Below are 22,973 nucleotides of genomic sequence, written 5' to 3'. Positions count from 1 at the left end.
GGGCTAGGGGGTGTTTTATGACTACCATGGAACCTTTAACGCGCACGGACGCCTCTTCGTTTCGCCTCCAAGACGTATCAGGTCTGGATGCAGTTCCGGTACCGCATTACTCTTGCGTGCTCTGACTCGTCCTTGCAAGATCTCTCTCAAACTAGGTACGGCGACGGCCTTTCGATACAAATATACGCTTTCTCGTAAAACAGTGAGAGCGGTCATAACATGAAAAAATAAGCGCTTTCATTGTTAATTCAGGAGATTTCACTGTTTTTTTCAAAACATAAATTTTGTCGATGTACACACGGCCAAATTTTCAGAATATCGCGCGACCATCGACTGTCCGGCGCAGCGGCACCAAGGGCGTAGCCTTGCGGCTCGAGCAAGTGTCGTAGGCTTTACTCTTCCGCTACGTCGGAAGCAACCCATCGACTAAAATTCCAGGCCTGAGTTCCAGAGTACTCATTATATCTTATGTGTACTTGTGGCTCATATTCGGTGTTGACCGAGGACAAGTGTTGACTACACTTGTCCTCGGTTCCCTTTGCGGGTGCTGCCTCGAAAAGGTTTCTTTCGAAATTAATAATGTGCCGATACTAAATGCCCAACTTTGCATATTGTGGATATTTGTTGATTATTTATTACAGATGTTATCTGCAGGCAGTGGGTCAGAACAAGCACGGCCAGCTTCTTGGGGCTCCGATGCATGACAACCGAGTGTGCAAGGGGCTGCTTCGCACTAATCATAACAGCCTAGCATACGACGCTCGCTACAGCAGCATGAATTTGTCTATCTGCTAGGTAGTCGTTGGTAGCGCGGTGTTAAAGAATTGGTCGGGTGTACTCTGCCCGATAACTATCATTTCAGACTTGATTTTTCATACTCCCACATCTTGCCGTAGCATTGGAAGCAGCCTCTATAAATAAATAAATACACACAACTTTGCCAGGCGCCGTGCAGTTAAAAGTGTCTATACATTGCGGCAATTTCGAGACCTCTACTTGCTGGCACAGGTCACACCCGTTCGTGGGGCGAGGCGTTCCCGGCGCTACTGACCGCTTGCTACGACGGCCATGTGCCAAACGGCCGCCTGGGACCCGTGGACCCGACGCGCAACGAGTCCTACACCTTCCTGGCGCACTTCTTCGCAGAAGTGGCCAGGGTGTTCCCGGACCAGTATGTGCACCTAGGTGGCGACGAAGTCAGCTTCCTCTGCTGGTGAGGGAAGACTCCTTTACTGAGAGGCATGCAGCAATTGCTGGGTCATTCACCGGCATATGCCACTTTTCCGTAAATGCTTTTTGTGTACTTAAGACGGACTATTTGTTATCGAACACGCCCCTCGATTAGAACAGCAACGCCACAAACACTATCGCTACTCGAATGTTTAGAATTGCTGGAGGCACGCTCAGTGCGCAGGTCGAACCAACGTTTCTACGCGTCCACTTGTCGAACCGTTGGCTCGACCTGCGTACTGAGGCTTACTCCCTCTCTACCCTCTTTCAGTGTTTCCTCTCGTCCTAGCTGCAGTCACGCTTGTGTTTGTGCCTCCGCAGGCGCAATTCCAGTTCCGGCTTTGTTTTAGAGTTCATTTTATGATTTTTGTCGATAAAATGTTGCAAGGAATTTGAATATGAACAGCGCACACGACGCTGGGGTCGCCAGTTAGCTGAAACTATCTATTACGCACGACAAACAAATGAATGAACAACTGCGGGTAGTGGTTGACGTGACACAGCCGGGTTGATATGATCGAATGACCGGGGCCTATAGGACTTCACCGCAAGGCGTTGAGGAAGGCAGGAGTTGTTAGGAGAAGAGTAAACTGAAGATTTATTTTACATATTTACAACATTGATAACGTACAAGCCCATCAAAGGGAGCGAGATAGCTCTTAATCAACTGAGAGCCCAGGCGATTAACACCAAAGCAGCCCTCGTAGGCTGCTTAAATATTTTTTCAGTCCAACTGTGGAACCCGCAGCTTACCATACGTCCAATGGGCGCTGAGCTGCTTCTTTTGGCTCCGCCCATGGCTTCTTTGGCTCCGCCCAACTGTTCCACCAGCACCTCACGCACAAACGAGCACAAAAACACACACCTCTTCGCACTTGTACAGGGAATACTGTATACCACTGTAGAACAGCCAAACCGTCCCCGTTGTTAACGATGAAGCGGCGATGTCCCATATGGTATCAGCCATCTTCAAAGGGGCCGGTCAGGCGAAGGTGCACACAACCTCAGCGGCACACAGCCTGGTATTAATCGCCACCGAGCGGCGCGTGCAGCAGCTCCTTTGAATTGAACACCGCCTCCCTGAGAGCAATTAGGGAGCAAGCTTCCGCAGTGAAGTCACAATACGACGAGTGCAGCTGCTCCATTTCACCCCGCCGACCCGGTCCATTGTCCACAAGTTTCCCGTCACTTGCTGCAACGCGCCGGCCAGACGACAGGGCACCCATTTCCCCGCCGTAACCGGAGCTTGGAAGAACCACACCCTGGTCCAAGCCAGTATGCCTTAATGATCACGGGTTGACACGAGCAGCATCTTTGAGTCAATTCAGTCACTTCCCTAAGAACGGCTAAGGAAGCCGTCTGCCGCTGCTAGATCACAACACGATGGCGTGCCGCGGCTCCTGGATCGCCCCGCCGCCCTGGTCCATTGTTCACAAGAGGGGTGCCGGAGATCAAAGGATGCCCGTTTCGGCTGCCGTCAAAAGCGCTTGATTTCAATTAACTTGTACAAGACGCGCCCCTCCATGTCGGGAAGATAAGGATCCGTGCTCTTTTGTCCTGATGTCCCCGATCAACACACCTCGGTCCGCTGCCGCATTCTCGAAAAACCACAGCCGGCTCTCCAGCGACCCTCTCCGAATGCGCGGATTCTCTGGGACGATTTATGGCCGATGGCTCGGGTATAACAGCTTGACCTCCGCCGATGAGACGCTACGAAGTGGCTGCAGCCGATGGGTGCACCACGAATATGCGTCGCTCTCCGAGCAGAAGGGGCAAAGTTGTCAGCCAGGGTACTCTGCATAGCTTGCCATGACCCTCAATTCGGAGCTTTAGTGGTAAAGTCTGCACCCAGCCTCCACCACCAGCTAGGAAGCACACAGCCAGCCTCTGAGATATGCCAGGCGCTAAGTCGTAGCAAAATTGCTCCACACACAATTAAAAAAAAAATAGAGAATTAAAAACGGCTACCCAGCCGTCGCTACGAAAGCACATGGGCGGATAAGTGGCACGACGAGCCTGGTTTGTATGCTGAATTTGGATTTTCACATTTTTTTTTCTGAGGTGAAAGTGAAAGTTTATTAGCTTGAACATATTTAAAAAGTGCATAAAATACAGACGAGGGTCCCATAGTCAGAAGACTGCACCGGGACCTTCAATCTCTCGCGCTCGAGTTTGTGCTCTTGATTTTTTTTTGGCTTTCATTTCCTTCCCAAAAGAAAACCGCTCGCAGTTTACACAAAGACAGAAACCGGAAAACACACAGCTTAACTATTTGCAATGCGCAAAATGAAAGCAATTGAAAAAGAAAAAACAGCTTGTCTTCCAAGTGTCCTGTGCTCTTTTGCGCTGTTACTGGGGGAAATCCTCGGCGGAGGCCATCGGCATTACCGTCTTCTCGCCCTCAACGGTACCTGACTTCGAGGTTGTACTCTTGGAGTGCTAGGCTCCAGCGCAGCAGCATCCCATTTTTAGGGGACATATTATGTAGCCCCGTCAAAGGGCAGTGATCAGTCTCGGTAAAGAGAATCGCCGCCTTTGGGTTGCCCAAACCAAACAAGCACACTCTTTCTCTGATGTGCTGTAAGCCTGCTCTCGGTTGGTCAGCTTGCGGCTGACAAACAATACAGGATACCCTTCGCCCGCATGTCGCTCTGACTAAGCACTGCTCCCATACCCCTATCGCTTGCATCGCATTGGTGAATGAAAGGACGGTCATAGACTGGAGCCCTCAGAATTGGCTTGCTCATCAGTGTCATCTTTAACGCTACGAATGAACTCTCCTTAGCCTTCTTCCACGCAACCCGAACAGGTTCGGTCTTTCTTAAACTGTCGGTGAGAGGACAAGCTGTCTCTGAGTAGTTGGGAATGTAGGCGTGGTAATAGCCCGTCAAGCCCAGTAGTGCCCGGACGTCGGTTTTGGTAACTGGTCGAACGTAGTCCTGAATGGCATAAACCTTTGCATCTAGAGGCCTCCGGGATCCTCCGCCAATGACATGACCAAGGTATTCGACTTCGGCCTTTGCAAGATGGCACTTTTCGGCTCTGACAGTCAGGCCTGCCTGCCGCAGGCGGGTCAGGACTTGGCGCAAATGACACAAATGCTCCTTTCAGCTGTTAGAGAAAACCGCAATTTCGTCAAGGTAAGGCAACGCGAAAACTTCTGTTCCTTTTAGGACATGGTCCATAAGTCGAGAGCAACAAAATGGGGCATTTTTCAACCCGAAGCTCATCGCGAGCGACCGAAAACTGCCTACGGGCGAGGTGAACGCCGCGTAACGGCTCATTCTTTCGATTAAAGGAACCTGCCAGTATCCTCGCGTGAGATCAAATGTTGAAACATAGGCAGCCCTGCTGACAGTCTCTACGCGTTCCTCCAGATTAGGAATTGGGTAGAGTTGGCCCCTGGTGACAGCATTCAATTTATGGTAATCAATGCAAGGTCTTTGGTGTTTTCCAGGCACCTGTACCAGTACGAGCGGAGGCGCATATTCACTGTCGGAAGGTGCAATGACTCCCAGCTCCTGCATGCGCTGGATCTCTGCTGCTAGTATCTCTTTCTGCTTTGGAGAGACTCGGTAGGCGCGACAGCGAATGGGTCGGTTTGAAGTTAGCTGAATGTCGTGCTATAACACATCCGTCCTTCCGGGCCGATCAGCAAATGTTTTCGTACTCTAGAAGTAGTTGTTGAAGAGGGTCCTGGTGTTCTTTTTTAACCTATCGTTTACGTTGATTTTCTCTAGCAGGTCCCTGAATGAAAGCGATTCGGCGTCACCACTCGGAAAAACGAACACCGTATCAACCTCCTCCGGTACGTTAAAGGGGCCCACAAACACCTCCCGAGCACTCCTCACAAACTATCTCAGTCGCTAGATTATGCTGCGACACACATTTGAACGCAATAATACACGTCTACGCGCAGTGCAGGTCCCACAATCCCATTCGAAAGTTGGCGCGTTCTTTCCTTCGACTTTTGCCAGTCCTCCTTCTCCTCTGTGCAACGCTGCTACGTGCATGCGTTTTCGAATGACTATTGGTCTGCTTCTTTGCGACGTCACACAGCCATTAAACTATCGCTTATGCCAGAAAAATTGAAATACGCTTAACTTTTAATTATCAGGAAAGAAAATTAGGATGTTCTGTAGACAGAAACACTTTTTCAAAGCTTTTTTTTTCCTGCACTTCCGGTCTCGCGCGCGCACGCGCGCATCTTTGCCCTTCGCGCAGGCACCACGGCAATCGCGGCGCGGTCGCAAGCGGCGGCCTCGTTTCAGTTCCTTGCAGTGTACTTGCGGGTCACTTTCCGCCTGTGAATGTTCTCGTTTCTTGTGTCGCCCATGCGAAATGAACTTCGAAGTCGGCTTACAGGTTTACAACATTAAGTCGGTGCTTTAAATGTCGGGCCCCAATCCACTGCGCCTTACGTAGTGCAGCAAAATTTCGGAGGCAACCGCTGCTCCGTTCCTGTGTCCACCAAACCAAAATACGCACCTCGGATCAAGTCAAGGCGACAACATACGCTGGTAAGTAATGTGTTTACTAGCTTGAACACAGCGCACAGATAAGCGACGGTTTCACAGGTGCAATGAGTTAGTCATTGTTGTGATGCATCATTACTGTGGCGGCTATTAAAATCCTACCGTCTTAACCGTTGACTTGATTGCGTGAAACTACTCACGGAGGTTGCATTTTGTCTCGTAGTAGGTTATAAACTTTTGCCTTATAGTAAATTACCTAAGACAACTGCGCCTACCTGGCTCGGCCGTGCGCGAACTCGCGGAATCGTGCGCCGGCGTTGGCGGCTTTCGGCCCCGATCCCGGTACAGACTGCGGGTTTGCATTGTACGCAGCAGCAACGAATTAAGCACCCTTACCTAACTTCCTACGAGCAAATAAAGTTTACCGTAATATCAAAGCTCCGTGCGCAGTTTCACCACCAACGACTGAGCGGTAGAGCCGGAGAGGTACAAGCCGCCGCGGTAAACATGTAGTATTAGGATACGCATGCTGTATCTGGCCCTTGCAAGGTTTCACATGACGTGCAGTGACGAGGACGCACCGAAGAAACAAAGAAAGCGACTTTATTTCGAGATTCCTAGAGAATTGCTCTCCTCGGCGAAAAACTGTGCTTTCTTAGTTTTATAAGTGACCACCTTGTTTCTTATGCTTGGGCGGTGTACATTCGAATGTATGTGACACTTTAATATTTTTTTTTGTCACCATGTCTTTCTTTTATGTTCTGCGCGTTAAAGATACTCCAAGTGTGTACAAGAGTCAGTGGCAAGTGAATGTAAATACATGTACATTTCTCACACTTTGTTTCCGACACAGCACCTGTCCATATTACACATTTCTTTTACTTGCTGATGTTTTCTTTTTTTCGCTAGCAGATCACTGTAAAAATATGACTGTCTGTCGTCCATGTCAAACAGTGGTAAAAACCTCGTCAAGCTACTGTATTAGTAGCCTTTTGTTCCTACCTTAGCATTTGTTTTTCTGTCGACAGGAGAAAAAAAATCTGAATGAAGTTGATTGAGTCGCTCAGCAGTTTAAATTGCCGCTAAGAACACTGTATTATTTCGCGCACATAATAATAATCAGCATAATTACACTGTTGTCTTGTAAACTGTGTAGCTTAACGGATGGGGAACAGCAAGCCCATGAAAAGAGAGATGTTACATGGTCACTTGTGAAGCCGGCTCACTTGAAATTTCCATTTACTTCTAGTTTGGCCTCAAGAAGCTGAAAAACTCTGACTGGCATAATTATTCGCAATCTAGCCTTACACACCTTGAACCCACAGTTGCTCTGCCTTTTTTACTTTTGATTGATATAATACTTGAAAGGCCTGCGAGCGGTCGCACACCATGTGTAGTTGCCGCGATAAGCAAACAGCAACATGTTTTGTGTGCAATTTTGCTTAGCCGCAGCCACAAGGAAAACGCAGAGATATGGGTACAAGATTGCACTCACTCAGACAACAAAAGTCATATGAAACTGCGCTCCAGCTATTGTCAGCCGCAGCAAACATATTGAAACATTTTTCTTGGCTCCAGTGGCCAATGCTTTGCGGCGCTGATGCCAGTCTCAAAAGAACTGTGAGTTGAGCTAGTTGGTGCATCATTTTTTAAAAATACACAGCGCAACAAACATAGGACAAGCGAGTAGACGGGAACAGCGCTGACTATCAACTGCATGATTTATTGAAAGAACACGAATATATACAAAAATGCTCTGACAACCAAGTGTGCATGTTCGCAAATAAAACTTGAAATGTTGTTTTATCTGCGAACATGCGCACTTGGTTGTCAGAGCATTTTTGTATATATTAGTGTTCTTTCAATAAATCATGCAGTTGATAGTCAGCGCTGTTCCCGTCTACTCGCTTGTCCTATGTTTGTTGCGCTGTGTATTTTAAAAAAATGATGCCAGTCTGTTTAGCATTTAGGTTAAGCACACTGACAGTTGTACTGTGTAATTGACTAGTCATTGTGAAGAGCAAATCTGTGTCTGTGAGCAGCAATCAGTTCTACTTTTGACGGTCTTTCATAGGCATCCGTCATAAAGTGACGCTCTGAAGCTGTGCTTGCAGCTCTCTGTGCGAAGAGCCCTCAGACCGTTTCTCCACATCTTGGAGGAGCTTGTGGACGTACGCTGCATGAAATAGTCATCGAGATTACAACAGTGCACTTAGTTTTTCGTGTAATATTATAAGTAGAACAAACTTTGAACTTACAAAATGTAGGCTGCGTTTTCACTGGAGCGACACTGAAATGTCCTTTCCTTGCTTTTGCCATCTTTACTTTCCAGCGGTCATCTCCTTTTTTTCGTCTGTGCCTGGAGCCTTGAGGAATTTTCATTAAAGTGAATTACAGCCAGATGTGACCTATAAAGAAGGTAAATATGAATTAATTTTTCATACTTTGGAAAAAAATGTGTTTCTTGTTGCCTACCAGCAAAATTATACAGAAGAGGCTACCATAAGGAACCATTATGCGTTATATTCACAACACTGCAGCAGAAATTGCTTCTGATTTAGCTACTATGTTCAGCGCCTTTAGAAATAAGAATGTGATGCAATGATCTCCAAGCAGCAAAATGACCAAGCAGCAAAATGAATGTATGACATGGGCTATACAACATCATATCGTGAATCACATGTGTTCTCCCTGCTGTTGTATTCTAGCGATCATCATTAGTTCAAGTGGTCAAGTGAACCTTGAGCATTCTTGCAGCTTCAATACAGTAGCCTCGGGACATTCGAGATGGTTCTAGAGGGGTCGGAAACTTGCGCTGATAACTTCCAGTTCTTTAAAAACTACCTTTGTCTTGGGACTGCACTAAGATGAGGCGCACAAAAGAGAGACGACGTGTTTTTTCAGCATGCGCTTCATGCTTGTCCTCAACTTCGTTCTTTATGCCATCCCATCTGCCTATTCTAACATAAGAGCAGTGACTTCCAATGAGGACCCTTAGATGGCCTGTGCAGTCTGCAACCTCCTGTCTCACTTTTTCTATGGAAGGGGATTATAGAATGGCTAGTGCTACCATGCTAGCAAATATGTTTTTACGATATTATATGAAGCATTCTTAGAATGTCAGAAGTGTGCACCGCAGTCTCCTCAAAATGTATGAAAACTACCTTTGACATGGCAGCAGTCTTGAGATTCGAAGAGAAAGACACAAGATAGGTTCAGCTAATTTTACAGCAGAGTATTTAATGTCAGGATGGATGGATCGTCGAAAATTTCTCATTGGGTGCATACTTTGAGCAGGAGTTGGGATTCACTTGACATAGTGGGTGCCCTTTTTTGGCAGATGTCAGAATTGACTCCTGTGAGTCGTAATTGTAAGGTCTCATATTACCTGGCCTGATAACATGACAGCTCCAGATCAAGCACTGTACTAAGGGGAGTGCTGGTCGTAGTGGCTATTGTAGCATTAACTAAACACGATCTGCTTAGTTGGGCTACTTAGCAAGTTGAAGAATCGAAAGGAGGAAAAGGATATGGTGCGAATGAAACACAGGCTTTCATAGATGAACTTCTGATTTTTTTTTTTTACTGAGTTCTATTTCCTCTGGCCTCTGTTCCTTTTACAATGACAATATTATGAACATACATTAAATGCTTCATGCAAGGATTGATTGTTTGCATATGCAATGCAGAAAAGTTGGAATGCGTACTGGCACTGGAGTAAAAAATAATGTCGTATCCTTCTCTTTCATTCAACTTACCTTGCTTGAATCCCATCATCCGAGTATGCAATTGATTTGGGAGCAAATCTGATGACCAAATTATGAAATGATTCAAGGGAGGATGTTTGGGCTTTAGGGGAGAGTTGTCGAATGTCCTTCAGGAACAGGGAGTTCATGAGAATGCAGTTTAGCTTCCTGAAAGCACATGAATCTGTAAAAAATGTACACACATATATATATATATATATATATATATATATATATATATATATATATATATATATATATATATATATATAGCATTTAAAGGAGCGAACAGTCTGCGAGTGCAAGGCAAACATTTTTTTTTATGTTTATACTGTTGACATTTACAAGAATTCCTCTTATGATGATTATTGGAATAAAGAGCATTAAATGCAAAGCGGAAGGAAAAACAACGCGCCGACGGTATATATATATATATATATATATTTGACTGATGAGTTGGTAGTGTTGGTGTGTATTCTAGTCAATCATAGATGCTGAACCTGCTTACAGCTGCTGCATTGCAGTTGAAAACAGTTTTAGCAACATATTCGTTAAAAGACACCTGGTCTTGTACTGCTATTTTACTGTGACAAGAAATCTAAGAGGTGTTGTTGACCAAACAGTTGTCAGTATAAGAAAGTATAGAACATCCCATTGTTTTTGTGTTTCTTACTGGCGTTATAACCAAGCTGCCTCAGTATTAAATTAATCTCGCAGTCTCAGCACTCACATTTACGTTATGTTGTTTCTTCACTTCATTATGGGTTTCTTTCTTCGCTATGTCTTGCTGTAATGTGCGGATGTGTAAAAAGTTTTTTCCGTGAAGTTCTATTTGCATTACCTATCTCTTAAATTTATCATTGGTTGACAAATGCCACAAGTGTGAGCCGTGCACCTTCCAAACAACATCAAAGTGAAAAACTTTACAAAAAAAAACCTATACAAAACAGATTACCTCTGCTCATCCATTGCCTGTTTGCAAGGAGCTAATGCAGGCATTTGCTGTATGGTCTATCATGGCCATCACGCTTATCGCATATGTGGTTCAACAAGCTGCACTACATGCTGATGATCAGGTCACCATTACCCTGGCCCAGGGCAGCAACATTGACTTGTGATTGTCTGGATCCATGGTTCTATTGCTTCACAGCCCTTTGACCTGCTCACAGCTTTTAACTTAGTAAATGCAGTATAGAATAATGTTATTACCATGTATTCGCCCTAATTATTAAAGCAAGCAACTGCATGCATCTTTAGTAATGCGCCAAGCATCAAAGTAGTGTTGTATGGGCGATTTGCTGCTCTTGCAATATGTCCAGATAGCTGGGTGGCAGTTTGTAGATAGATGAAATTAAAACCTCATTACATAATAATATTTGTCAGCAAATGTACCTCTTCCCCAATGGTTTGCAACGATGAAACATCTTGTAATTCAATTGTTTGTATTATATAATGATTAATTTGATTCTTTTTATATATAGACATGCAAGCAGCACTTGCCAAGTGCACTCTTGGTGAGGCTGAAATAAATTTCTCCTAATAATATGCAGAAATTGGCGCCTTTTGTTAAAGACTGCACTGAGACTCGTTAGTTGAGGCCAGGCCCCATGCTGGCACTATTGGGCACTACAGCTGACTTCACACAGTTAATAGGAATTGCAGCTTGCCAATTTTCGTATCGCAGCATTGCTTTACCTCTCCTATTTTTACCTGTTCTCATTGTAGAATATGGTCAGTCTGAATGATAACAACGTTGTACGTGCAGTCACTTGGCGCTGTAGCCCGGGGAGTCGCAACGACCATCTCCTGCGAGGTCCACTTCCATTCCATCCAGCTGGCTGATGATCTGTACCCGCTGTTCCTGGAAAATCTGGGACAAAAATAAATGTGCATTTGTGAGCCACTGGTAACATTGTGCCGAACTGTGTCACTCGATCGTTGCACTACTGCATGCGCGCGCTGTTTTTTCTTTTTTTTTTTATTACGCAAGCTTGCCATAAGGCATATTATAAGAACCCGTGCAAATTATTTTCCGTTAGGAACCGGAGAAGGCTCCTGCTCTTATTGCTGTCGGTGAGCCATTTGGAGAAGTCCTCTTCCCTTGCTGCGGTTTATCTCCCCCCCCCCCCCCCGCCCTTTCCGCAGGAAAAATCTAGTTGTGTACAACTCCTGTCTATGCTCCTGTCAAAACCAACTCTTACACTTCCGATCGGCAGCTGATCGCTTAGGGATAAAGAGGCACAACTTTGAGCGACTGAGCCAGTTCACGCGAGTGATAACTTTTATTTTGCGATCCCCCCCCTCCCCCCTTTTTGCTGAAGGGTAAAGCCTCTTGGCACTTTTCTTTTTCTGTTTCCATCTCTTCATTCCTGACAGTGTCCCTCCTTTCTTCTATTTCTTCTTATCAACGCCCATCTCGGTTTCACGTGTTTCTTTCCTGGTTGCCTCGGTTGGTGAACTTGGACGCGGCTCCATTCGCGCGACATTTCAGAGTGCGCTCTGTACAAACACCACATGGCGTAAAAAAAAAACGAAAAAAAAAATGCTACAGGGCGGGAGTCATGCTGCGATAATAATCGGGCACCGAACAGAGTTTGTTCACCTCCTGTCGGCGCGCGCATTCTCCGTTGCAGTCAGCTGACGCCGAACCGCGGCTGACAAACTACACCACAGCGCACAACTACGCAGTCCCCTTCTCCTCATCCCCTTCATTTTCTTTACAATCGATCGTTATCTTTCACGAAGGGGCATCGTATAGTCAAACGCAAGAGGAGCCTAAACACGAAGGTTTCAAGGTTCGGGCGGTTCGGGCAAGGTGCACGAGAGAGTTTCCCTCCGCGACGCCCGGAAGACCGCTCTCTGCGATCTCGATTCTGAATTTCTAGTCTTTCGCTAACATCTCATGCCCTTGCTGCGGTACGGATATTATGGACCCCGAGCTCGAAAAGCGACTTCGGCGAATGAGTACCGAGAAGGGACTCGACCCCCATAAGTACACGCCGTTGAAGAATCCGCTGCTGAACCCCGACGATGATAGTATACGGCTTATATGGGTGCATTGGTGCGTGGGGTCGACTAGCGTAACATTAAAAAATAAAATCCCATCGTAAGCTCGCCACTGGTTTATTTTGAGCAGTGTAGTTCACAGTGATCATGACAAATCTTGCTATATGCATGCCACAACGTCGAGCAAGATCGCCTGAGTTAAAAAAAAAAAAATCCACACTACTGTGATAACGCGTCTAAAGCTAATATTACCACAATCTTTTCATTTTACACTTACCGGCAGGGTTGGAAGAAACAGCGTTGGTACCGCTCCTTCACGCAGACTCAGTCTTGTTGGGATCCCCCAATCGCGAACCACATATCCTGGTAAAGCAAACGTAGATAAACGCTTTGTTCACCGATGCTGGCTATCCGATGAGTTGTAGCCACTGTTTCCGGAGGTTGGCGTTTTGAAGCACTTTATGCAGAATGTTTTTCCTGCCGTCACTAGCAATACATTCGCAGCCAGGGACTGCACGCTTTAACAACCTCCCGCTCATGTCCCGTCAACAACAATTCAGCGCTTCGATAACTGCCTTCGCGAATTCAAGAGAGCGACCAGTCTAGCCCAAAACTGTCCTGCACCCGTCGCGCACACGACGTAACACAAAATCAAAGGTGAGGTCAACGCCAGGGATGTATAGCGTGGCAACAAAACTTGCGAGTTCGTGCCGAAGGGCGATGACGATGAAGCAGACGACAAGAGGCCCCCGGCGGCGCATCGGCAAGCAAGCGCGACAAAACGGAAGTTGCGGCGTGCGGCGCTAAGCAAAAAAAGTAAAAGCGCAGATGCGTCAGTTGTGACGTGTCAGTGGGCGAGGCCTTGGAGGAGGGCCAGCCTTTGCGCGCGCTAAAAAGTTGAAAAGAGGAGGAAGCCGCGAAGGCGCACATATTCAAAATTTGATTGCAAATAACTCTGCTTCCAAATGCCGCATTTAAAAAATTTTTGCGGGAAGGTTATCTTACATCGACATTCTTTCACATACTAGGCATAGGGAAACTGTATTGCTATGGCTGTTTTGGGCCCCTTTAAGTGCAAGCTGAGCTATATATAGCTTAACGCTCTCGGTAGGGTTTCATAAGGTTCGAGTGGTAAATTCTAGTTTCCTTTCTCTTACCGGGTAAATTTACCACGTAGTTAATGGCAGACAGCTATGGTCGAATTTTCCGGAGTCCTCCACTACGGCGTCTCTCATGGCCTAAAGTCGCTTAGGGACGTTAAACTCCACAAACCAACCAGCCTTACTGGCTGCCTCAGCCGGTCCCTCCCATTGGGCGTCCAACCTGTTGCCCTTGGAAGCCACCAGAAGCAACACCTTATCGCCCACCGTAAACGTACGTTGGCGCGCCTTTCTGTCGTAGTACCGCTTTGCCATCTCCTGTGCGGACCTCATGTTACTCTCTACTAGCTCCCTGCATGACCTCAGCCTTTCAAGCAGCCTTAATACATTTTCTACCACGGTTCCGTCGTCGTCGGTACCCTCCCAGGCCTCTCTGACCATCTTTAGGGGCGATCACAGCGATCGTCCATAGCCAGTTCTGCTGGGCTATGGGCCTGTGGTCTCACGAGACACTGACCGCAGCGCGAACATAGTTGCAGGCAGACAGGCCTCCCAGTCTTTGCAATGCTCGTAGCACATGGCCCTTAGCACCCGTTTTAGAACGGAGTGCCACGCTTCGACGCGGTTGCTTTGAGGGTGCCTGACTGAACTGTGAATAATGTGGATGCCGCACATTTCCAAGAAAATAGCGGTTAGTTGCGCTTGTTAAAACGCTTCCTTGGTCGCTCTGTACCTCAGCTGGAAAGCCTACCCGAGGAAAGGCCGACAACAACCCGCCCACAATATTCACTGAGTTCAGCTCCTTGAGCGAAACTGCCTCTGGGAACTTGGTCGCTGGGCAAATCTTTGTCAAAATGTATCGACATCCAGACTGAATCACAGGGAGCAGATCTACTACGTCTACCACGAGGCGACGAAAAGGTTCACTAATTACCGGTATAGCTTCATGGGAGCCTTCCGTACTTCGCCCTGTTTCCCGACCCTCTGCCAAGTATCGCAACTTTTGACAAATTCATCGACCTCCCTGAAGCACCCGGGCCAGTAAAATTCCTGTAGCAATCTTGCCTTCATTTTCTTCACACCAAGGTCGCCCGTCCATCCACCCCCGTGGCACAAATTAAAGATGCTTGCCCGGTACTTTTGTGGCACTATGAGCTGGTCGAACCAAACTCCCGTGGAGTCTCTACACTGGCGATACAAAACTCCGGATCGCTCCTGAAGACATATGTTCTTCTTTGCCATCGCCTCTAGGTTGGTTATAGGTTTGAGTGTAACATCAGCCGCTTGCTCCGCTGCAATCTTTTCTCGGTTTACCTTTGCGAGATCTTACAAGGAATTCAATCTCGGTGGCACAAGGTACGACACAGCTTCTGGCGGTTCATTTGGCGACCTCGCGCTATGTGGCTCACTGTTCAGGTTCGCTTTCACTGGTGGCTCGGTTATGATCGCGCCTACTGTGTTCTTCCTCCCCTGTCTGCTCCGCCGCAGCCACATGTCCCTTTTTCCCCGACTCACTCCTACCTATTGCATAAACAGTTTTGGGGTGCGACCTGATGCCGGTGAACACCTCCGGCAACGCACTCCCTCGCCAGAACAGGAGTTGGCCACCCTGGTGCAGTAATTGGCCGTAACCTCTCATGATAAGCTCAACAAAACCCCGGCCCTCAGTCACCAGCGGCTACGGAACAACTGACCACGGCGGCGGTCAGACCTGTGACGCAGCAAGGGGTGCTAACAATTCCTGGCTCCGCTGGACAGGCCGCCATTGGAAACTGAACCTGGCAACGTTTAATGCTAGAACCCTAGCTAGTGAAGCTAGTTTAGCAGTGCTCTTACAGGAACTATAAGGTATGAAATGGGATGTCATAGGGCTTAGTGAGGTTAGGAGGCCGAATGAGGCATATACTGTACTGAAGGATGGGCATGTACTGTGTTGCAAAAGTACTGTGAGTTGAGCTAGTTGGTGCATCATTTTTTTTTTAAATACACAGCGCAACAAACATAGGACAAGCGAGTAGACGGCAACAGCGCTGTTCCCGTCTACTCGCTTGTCCTATGTTTGTTGCGCTGTGTATTTAAAAAAAAATAAATAAAAAATAAAAAAAATGTACTGTGTTATCGAGGTTTACCGGAGAGGCGAGAACTAGGAGTAGGTTTCCTTGTCAATAAGTATATAGCGGGTAATATCGATGAATTCTATAGTATTAACACGTTCACTGCGTCGTGGCCCACCGGTGGGTCACGCAACGCAGTCCAACCGTGCTGGCGCAAACAACGAGGCGTTTCTTGCAGTGCGGCGACGATATGTTTCCACAAATGCATGAAAATGAGTTTCCACTATCATATCACAGATGGCGGTAGAGATATAAAGAGCGCCTGTATTTATTGAGATTGACGCTTTGCAATGCGTCTGATGATAGAGCTTACAGCTATCAGGAAACGGCGCAGAAAATGTTCCAGCTATCCGCTCCACCCTTTTGTTCGGGCGCTTTCCACATGCGCAACGAACTTTTGAAAAGCGCTCACAATGTGTTCAAGAGCTCAGCTGAAGAATGTCTGTCCTATTCGAAGTAACGTGGTTCATTCTCAGCGTCAAGCCTCGCGGTCCTCATCCTTGTTCTTGTGCTTTCCATTTTTTACGAGCGTTCAAAAATCGTGATGTACTGTCAAAAATTCGACGGAGGTACAGAAAAGCAGAAGAAAAGACCCTGCGGTGGATGCGGATCCGCCGGGACACACGGCGGCAGCCCAAATACGTTGCCATCCACTTCGTGCGGCACAACTTCTGCTCCAGCGAACGTTGAGTGCTCAAGCAGCGACGATGACAGCCTCCTCGAAGAGTTATTGGAAAGTTCTTCCGAACTGTGGGATGGTGAGTCAAGCGTTCGCGGTGAGGCGTTATCTGAGGATTCGGAAAATGATGTTCAGGCTGCATTACCTGCCGAAAGCTGGAATGCGATAACCACTAGAGTTAGAGCGATGTCGTATTCGAGCCCTCCTGTGCTAATCAGCCTCCCGACTAGCAACGATGCTCTCAGCTTGTTTTCTCTTTTTTTGACTGATGACATTTGGGACATGATGGTTCATGAGACAAACAGGTATGGGAAGCAGTACATAGACTCGAACGTCCTACAAGAGAAATCGCGCGTAAAGAAATGGACTGAGGCAAACGTGCAAGAAATGAAAGTGTTCGTTGGCGTACTCATCTGCATGGGTCTAGTAAGGCTTCCTAATCTGCAGCACTATTGGGCAAGAAGTGATCTTTACGACGTAAACTGCATTCGCCGGAGCATGTCCCGCGACCGGTTTCTGCTCCTACTAAGGTTCTGGCATTTCGCAGATAACGAGGAACCGAGCGCACAGCAGGATCGTCTCTATCGTATTCGACCCTTGATGGATAAAATGAATAGAAATTTCTGCTCAGTGTTGGAGCCAGGCAAAGAGATTGTCATTGACGAAACGATGATTCCGTGGCGGGGGCGCCTCGCCTCCAGGCAATACATTCCAGGTAAAGCTCACAAGTATGGAGTCAAGCTATACAAGGCCTGCACGAAGGAAGGCTATACATTGAAAGTGCAAATATATGCCGGAAAATCTGACGCCATAGCGGGCATGGGGCATGCCGCAGAAGTAGTAGTAAATTTGATGGCTGGCTTCACCGGCTGTGGTGGCACACTTTTCGTAGACAACTTTTACGCGAGCATGCCGCTTGCGTCACGCCTGTTGAAGGATGATACATTTTTATGTGGCACTCTCCGGTCGAACCGAAAGGGGCTTCCGAAAGAAGTTACAGAAGCTAGAGTAAAAAAAGGGGAAGTCGTTGGTCTTGACTCCCACAACGGCATAAAGGTGCTGAAGTGGTTGGATAAACGGCCCGTTCTCATGATGACAACGGTTGCTGACCATGACGCCAGCCTTGTTGATACCGAAAAAAAAAACGAGAAAGGGTGAGCCCATCATGAAACCGCACACAGTCCTCGACTACAACTCGGCGAAAAAGGGCGTTGAATACAGTGACCAAATGACGTCCTGCTACTCCTGCCTACGGAAAGGGCTCAAGTGGTATAGGAAAGCTGCGGTGGAGCTCATCGTTGGAACTGTAGTTGTGAACGCATGGGTTGTCCGTTCAATTAAGGACGGTAAAGCATCGCCAATCATCGAATTCCGCGAGGACTTGGCACGCGCACTTTTCGCCACAGCTAAGATTGACACTGAAAGGACACGCGGAACAAAGCGCGCCCATACGCTGGAACATGCCGATGGACCTGCACGGTCTGTCCGAAGGAGATGTACTGGATGCTACGCATCGCTGAGAGCTCGCAGAAGCCCAGAGCAGGCAAGGGTAATGGCGAAGAAAGTTCTTCCATTCTGCGCAAATTGCGAGGGAAGGCCATTTATGTGTTTGCCATGTTTCAATCTTCTGCAAGAGTAGAACTCCTGAACATAGACTGCGTTTTAGACATCGTGAGCTGGTGGCACGTAAGACGTTTAGTTGCAAAGGCTGTGACTTTAACTGTTCTTTTTTCTTCGGAAAATTATTCTGGAAATATTTCAATAAAATGTCGAGTTTGAGGTCTAATTCTTATCTCTTGGTGCTTAGTGAATGCTGAAACGCAGGGTCACGTGGCGTTGCCCACAAAGAGGAGCTGGTCGGTGCGTAGTAAACGTAGCCGGCAGCGGCTTCAAAACGCAAACTCTTTTATTGTGGAAATTCGTGCATGCCCAGTAAAAGAAAGAAGAATCGAGGGCGCGAGAGCAACAAGCGCCTCTGGCACTTGTTCGGACCAGAACGACCGAAACTCTTGGCCGCGATCTAATTACATAAAGCAGAAATTTTGTCGACAGAAAGGGCGCCGTTTTTCAAAGACATCCTTGAGAACTTGCTTCAGTCACGTTCATTGGGGATGAAGCGAGCAGAGTTGCGGTAATAAATGACTCGATAAATTCTCCAGGTGCCGTATGCTACAAGGATCCTTGATCCATTTCGTTCTTTAAATCAGGTCATTTTTGTTCGATGATGTAGCCGTGCTATTCAAACGTTCGTGGGAAGCGACCTGACTATTGGTTCATTGGCGACCGGACCTCGCTATTGGACGCACCTTGCAGCCAATATTGAACCACAGCGCGCAACGAATGGCGAAAGCTATCGTCAACGCAGGTATTTGCTGCTTTTCATTTCTGTGATTGGTCGATCGCCTGTCAGGCTTAATTGCGTCACGCGAAAACGCGAAACAGAGTGGAAAAGGGGCAATAGATTCTTATAAAATGCGGCCCCAGAGGAAGCAACTTCCTGGAAATGCACGGGCCAAGTGAACCACTTGATGATTTTCTGCGCTAGCATACATGATTGAAGTAGCCCGCGCAAACTGCGACTGAGAATGCCAGTACAGCCACCTTTCAGCAGGCGGAAAAAACAGCCTCATAAGTGTGCCCCACCGGTGTGTCACGCCGCACCCGCGGAAAGCGTCGGGTGACCCACCGGTGGGCCACAACGCAAAGATCAAAACTATGATAAGGGGCTACGCAGTGAACGTGTTAATGAGAGGGTGGCAGGCATCGTAATTAGGCTTAATAAGCTGTATAAACTGAAGGTTGTACAGGCCTATGCACCTACGTGTAGTTATGATGACCAGGCAGTTGAAAGCTACTACGAAGATGTAGAATCGGCAATGCGAAAAGTAAAGACGCAGTATACTGTACTAATGGGCGACTTCATGCCAAGGTAGGGAAAAATCAGGCAGGAGACAAGGCAGTAGGTGACTATGGCGTTGATTCTAGGAATAGCAGGGGGGAGTTGCTAGTTGAGTTTGCAGAGCGCAATAACTAGCGAATCATGAATACCTTCTTCAGCAAACGGAAGAACCGGAAATGGACATGGAAAAGTCCGAACGGGGAGACTAAAAAATGAAATCGACTTCATAATGTGTTCAACCCCCGCCATTATGCAAGGTGTAGAGGTAATCGGGAAAGTGCGATGCAGTGACCACAGGATGGTGAGGTCCCGAATTAACCTAAATATGAAGAAGGAACGCAACAGATTAGTAAGAAAGAAACCCATCAACGAATTAGCGGTGAGGGGGAGGGCAGAAGAGTTCAGGATTCGCTACAGAATAGGTATTCAGCTCTAACCGAGGATGGCGACATTACCCTAGAAGCAAGGAACAATAATTTCAGAGATATCATTACTGAGTGCGGGGTAGAAGTAGGCGATAGGACTGTTAGAGAGAATACCGGTAAGCTGTCTAAGGAGACGAAAGATTTGATTAAGAAACGCCAGAGAACGAAAGCTTCCAATCCAACAGACCAGATCGAATTGGCCCAGATATCAAAGCTAATCAATAAGGGCAAAGTGGCCGATATAAGGAAGTATAACATGGAGAAAATTGAGCATGCTGTAAAGAACGGGGGAAGCCTTAAAGCGGTAAAGAAGAAATTGGGCATAGGCAAAAACCAGATGTATGCGATAAGGGACAAGGCGGGCAACGTCATCACGAATATGGATAAGATAGTCAAAGTAGCCGAGGAGTTCTATACAAATCTCTACAGTAGCCAAAGTAGTCAGGACCGTAATGAGATTGGCGGCAGGAACAAACATTCAGACGTTCCACCAGTGACTAAGGACGAGGTCAAGAAAGCATTAGAAACTATGAAAAGGGGGAAATCAGCTGGAGAGGATCAGATAACTACGGATTTGCTGAAGGACGGGGGGGATATCGTGTTAGAAAAACTGGCCACCTTGTATACGCAATGCCTGGTGTCATCGGCGGTACCGGAACCATGGAAGAATGCAAACATTATCCTTATTCATAAGAAATGGGACTCTAATGACCTTAAAAATTACAGACCAATCAGCTTGCTGTCTGTTACGTATAAGATATTTACTAAGGTAATCGCTAATAGAATCAGGACAACCTTAGACTTCAATCAAGTAAAGGATCAAGCAGGGTTTCGGAAACGGTACTCTACTATCGATCATACCCATACCATCAACCAGGTGATAGAAAAATGCTCGGAATATAACCAGCCCTTATACATAGCATTCATTGATTACGAAAAAAGCATTTGACTCAGTTGAAACCTCGGCGGTGATGCAGGCATTGCGAAATCAAGGGGGTAGACGAGCCGTACGTGAAAGTGCTGGAAGTATATACAGTGGCTGCACAGCAACCATAGTTCTGCATAAAGAAAGTAACAAAATTCCCATAAAGAAAGGTGTTAGGCAAGGAGACACACTCTCCCCAGTACTATTCACAGCTTGCTTAGAGGAAGTATTTAGAGACTTGGAATGGGAGCAGTTAGGGATAAGGGTAGATGGAGAATACCTCAGTAATCTGCGATTTGTTGATGACATTGCCTTGCTAAGCAACTCAGGAGATGAACTGCAAATAATGATTGATGACCTAGACAGGAAAAGTAGAAAGGTAGGCTTGACAATTAATATGCAGAAGACTAAGGTGATGTTCAACAGCCTCGGGAAGGAACAGCAGTTTACATTAGGTAGCGAAGTACTGGAAGTAGTAGGCGAATATGTCTACTTAGGACAGGTAGTAACCGCAGATCCGGACCATGAAAAGGAAATAACAAAAAGAATAAGATTGGGATGGAGTGCATTTGGCAAGCACTCGCAGATTATGTCTAGCAGCTTACCGGTATCGCTAAAGAGGAAAGTATATAACAGTTGCATCTTACCTGTACTCACCTACGGCGCTGAAACGTGGAGGCTAACCAAGAGAGTTCTACTTAAGTTGAGGACAACCCAGAGGGCTATGGAACGAAAAATGGTAGGGGTAACATTAAGAGATAGGAAGCGTGCAGAGTGGGTCAGAGAAATAACTCAAGTTACCGACAATATGGTGGAAATTAAGAAGAAATGGACGTGGGCAGGACATGTAGTGCGAAGAGAGGATAACCGATGGTCGCTGAGGGTAACAAACTGGATTCCAAGGGAAGGAAAGCGTAGCAGGGGGCGGCAGAAAGTTAGGTGGGCGGATGAGGTTAAGAAGTTCGTAGGGGTCAAGTGGATGCAGCTAGCACAGAAACGGGTTAAGTGGAGAAATATGGGAGAGGCCTTCGCCCTGCAGTGGGTATAGTCAGGCTGATGATGGTGATGATGATGATGACTCCTACCGCTATCTCTCGAGCCTTGGCACGAGTCAGCGCAGAACAGGGCGGTCCCCGAAACTAAGACCTCTATCCTGTAGCTTCTGCTCTGAGTGATTAGAGAAAAGGTACAGGAATTGTTCCGGCAGATTTCGCGACACCGCTGCTTCCGTGCTGAAAACACTAAAAGGGCCTTCAGTCTTAACACGTGAGATTGGCAAGCACACGCTTTGTTCTTGCGCCACCTGCCTGATCTAGGCACACTCCTTGTAAAATCTTCGGGATTTACATATGTAGGGTGAACCACGTCCATGGTGGCCGCCGAGTCTCTACGTACGCGGCAGAGGCTGCCATTTACTTTCAGGTCACGCAGGTATGGCTCCAACAACCGCAGGTTAAATTCATTAGCCTCTACCAATGAGAAAACAACCTTTGGGTTATTGCAAGGACTCGCGAAGAGCCCCGGCTCCTTACATTCGTAGCACATTGCCGGTTTTCTGGATTCAAAGGCTTCTTTCCTTTGTTGACTGTCGCCTTAGAATACTTTTTTAACTCCGACTTCCTTGGGTAGTCTCCGCTCGATGTTTCGCCTTTGGGTTTGCCGTAATGTTCTCTCAGACTTTTCATCGGCTTAGGGATTGGACGGGTGCTATCCCTCGCGGTCTTGCGTCTAGAACAAAACTCTTCTGCCAACTCTGCGGCGCATTATAGGGTTTTCTCGCCCGGTCTATCCTGCACCGACGCGTGCATTTCTTCTCTCAGAGAGTTATAAAACTGCTCTAGGCAGATTACCTCGACTACCTTATCATGCGTCCCGAACGCCCTTCTCCCTTCAGCCACTCAGCAAGGTCGACCTTCATGTTATAGGAAAAATCTGGGAAAGATTCGCTAGGCCGCTTTTGAGACTCTTTGAAACGGCGACGGAAGGCGTCCGGGGACAGGTGGTACTTCTTCTGCTGCACTGCCTTGGCTTAAGTGTAGTCGTCTGCTTCTTCCTTCTTTAGTTGAGCAGCACTTGGGCCGCTTCACACGGTAGCACCGTTAGCAATTTCTGAGACCACAATGCAGAGGGAATGCCTAGTGACTCACACGTACATTCAAAATTAACCAGAAATAGTCCTATGTCCTCACCGAGCTTGTACGGTTGTATGAGATCCTTCATCCTGGCATTTTGTGTCCCGTGTACTCTTACGGAGTCGGATGTCTCACGACCCTTAGACTCGGCTAACTGTAGGGTGAGCCGCTTGCTCACCAGTTCATACTGGCGCTCCTTTTCACGCTCCTCAAGAGCTTTTCTCTCGCGTTCTTCTTCCCTT

The 22,973-nt window shown here is 47.1% G+C and overlaps 1 protein-coding gene across 6 annotated transcripts in view; it reads left to right on the top strand.

Moving 5' to 3' along the window:
• LOC146187733 (beta-hexosaminidase subunit alpha-like) overlaps positions 1-22,973 on the top strand; it is a 709,199-nt gene that overhangs the window by 428,865 nt on the left and 257,361 nt on the right. For all 6 annotated transcript variants that reach the window (XR_014707407.1, XR_014707408.1, XR_014707409.1 and 3 more), the window contains exon 8: positions 1,009-1,213. Coding sequence is in view for 3 of the 6 variants with exons in the window: in XM_084603514.1 (XP_084459640.1) it covers positions 1,009-1,213 (205 nt within the window). In the remaining 3 variants the exon portion in view is untranslated. The remainder of the gene's footprint in view (positions 1-1,008; positions 1,214-22,973) is intronic.

Source organism: Amblyomma maculatum, chromosome 5, assembly GCF_055883805.1.
Source record: "Amblyomma maculatum isolate TAMU_Amacu chromosome 5, ASM5588380v1, whole genome shotgun sequence".
Classification (NCBI taxonomy): Eukaryota; Metazoa; Arthropoda; class Arachnida; order Ixodida; family Ixodidae; genus Amblyomma; species Amblyomma maculatum.
The sequence above is the reverse complement of the archived record's forward strand: the minus strand, read 5'-3'. Positions and strand labels throughout refer to the sequence as shown.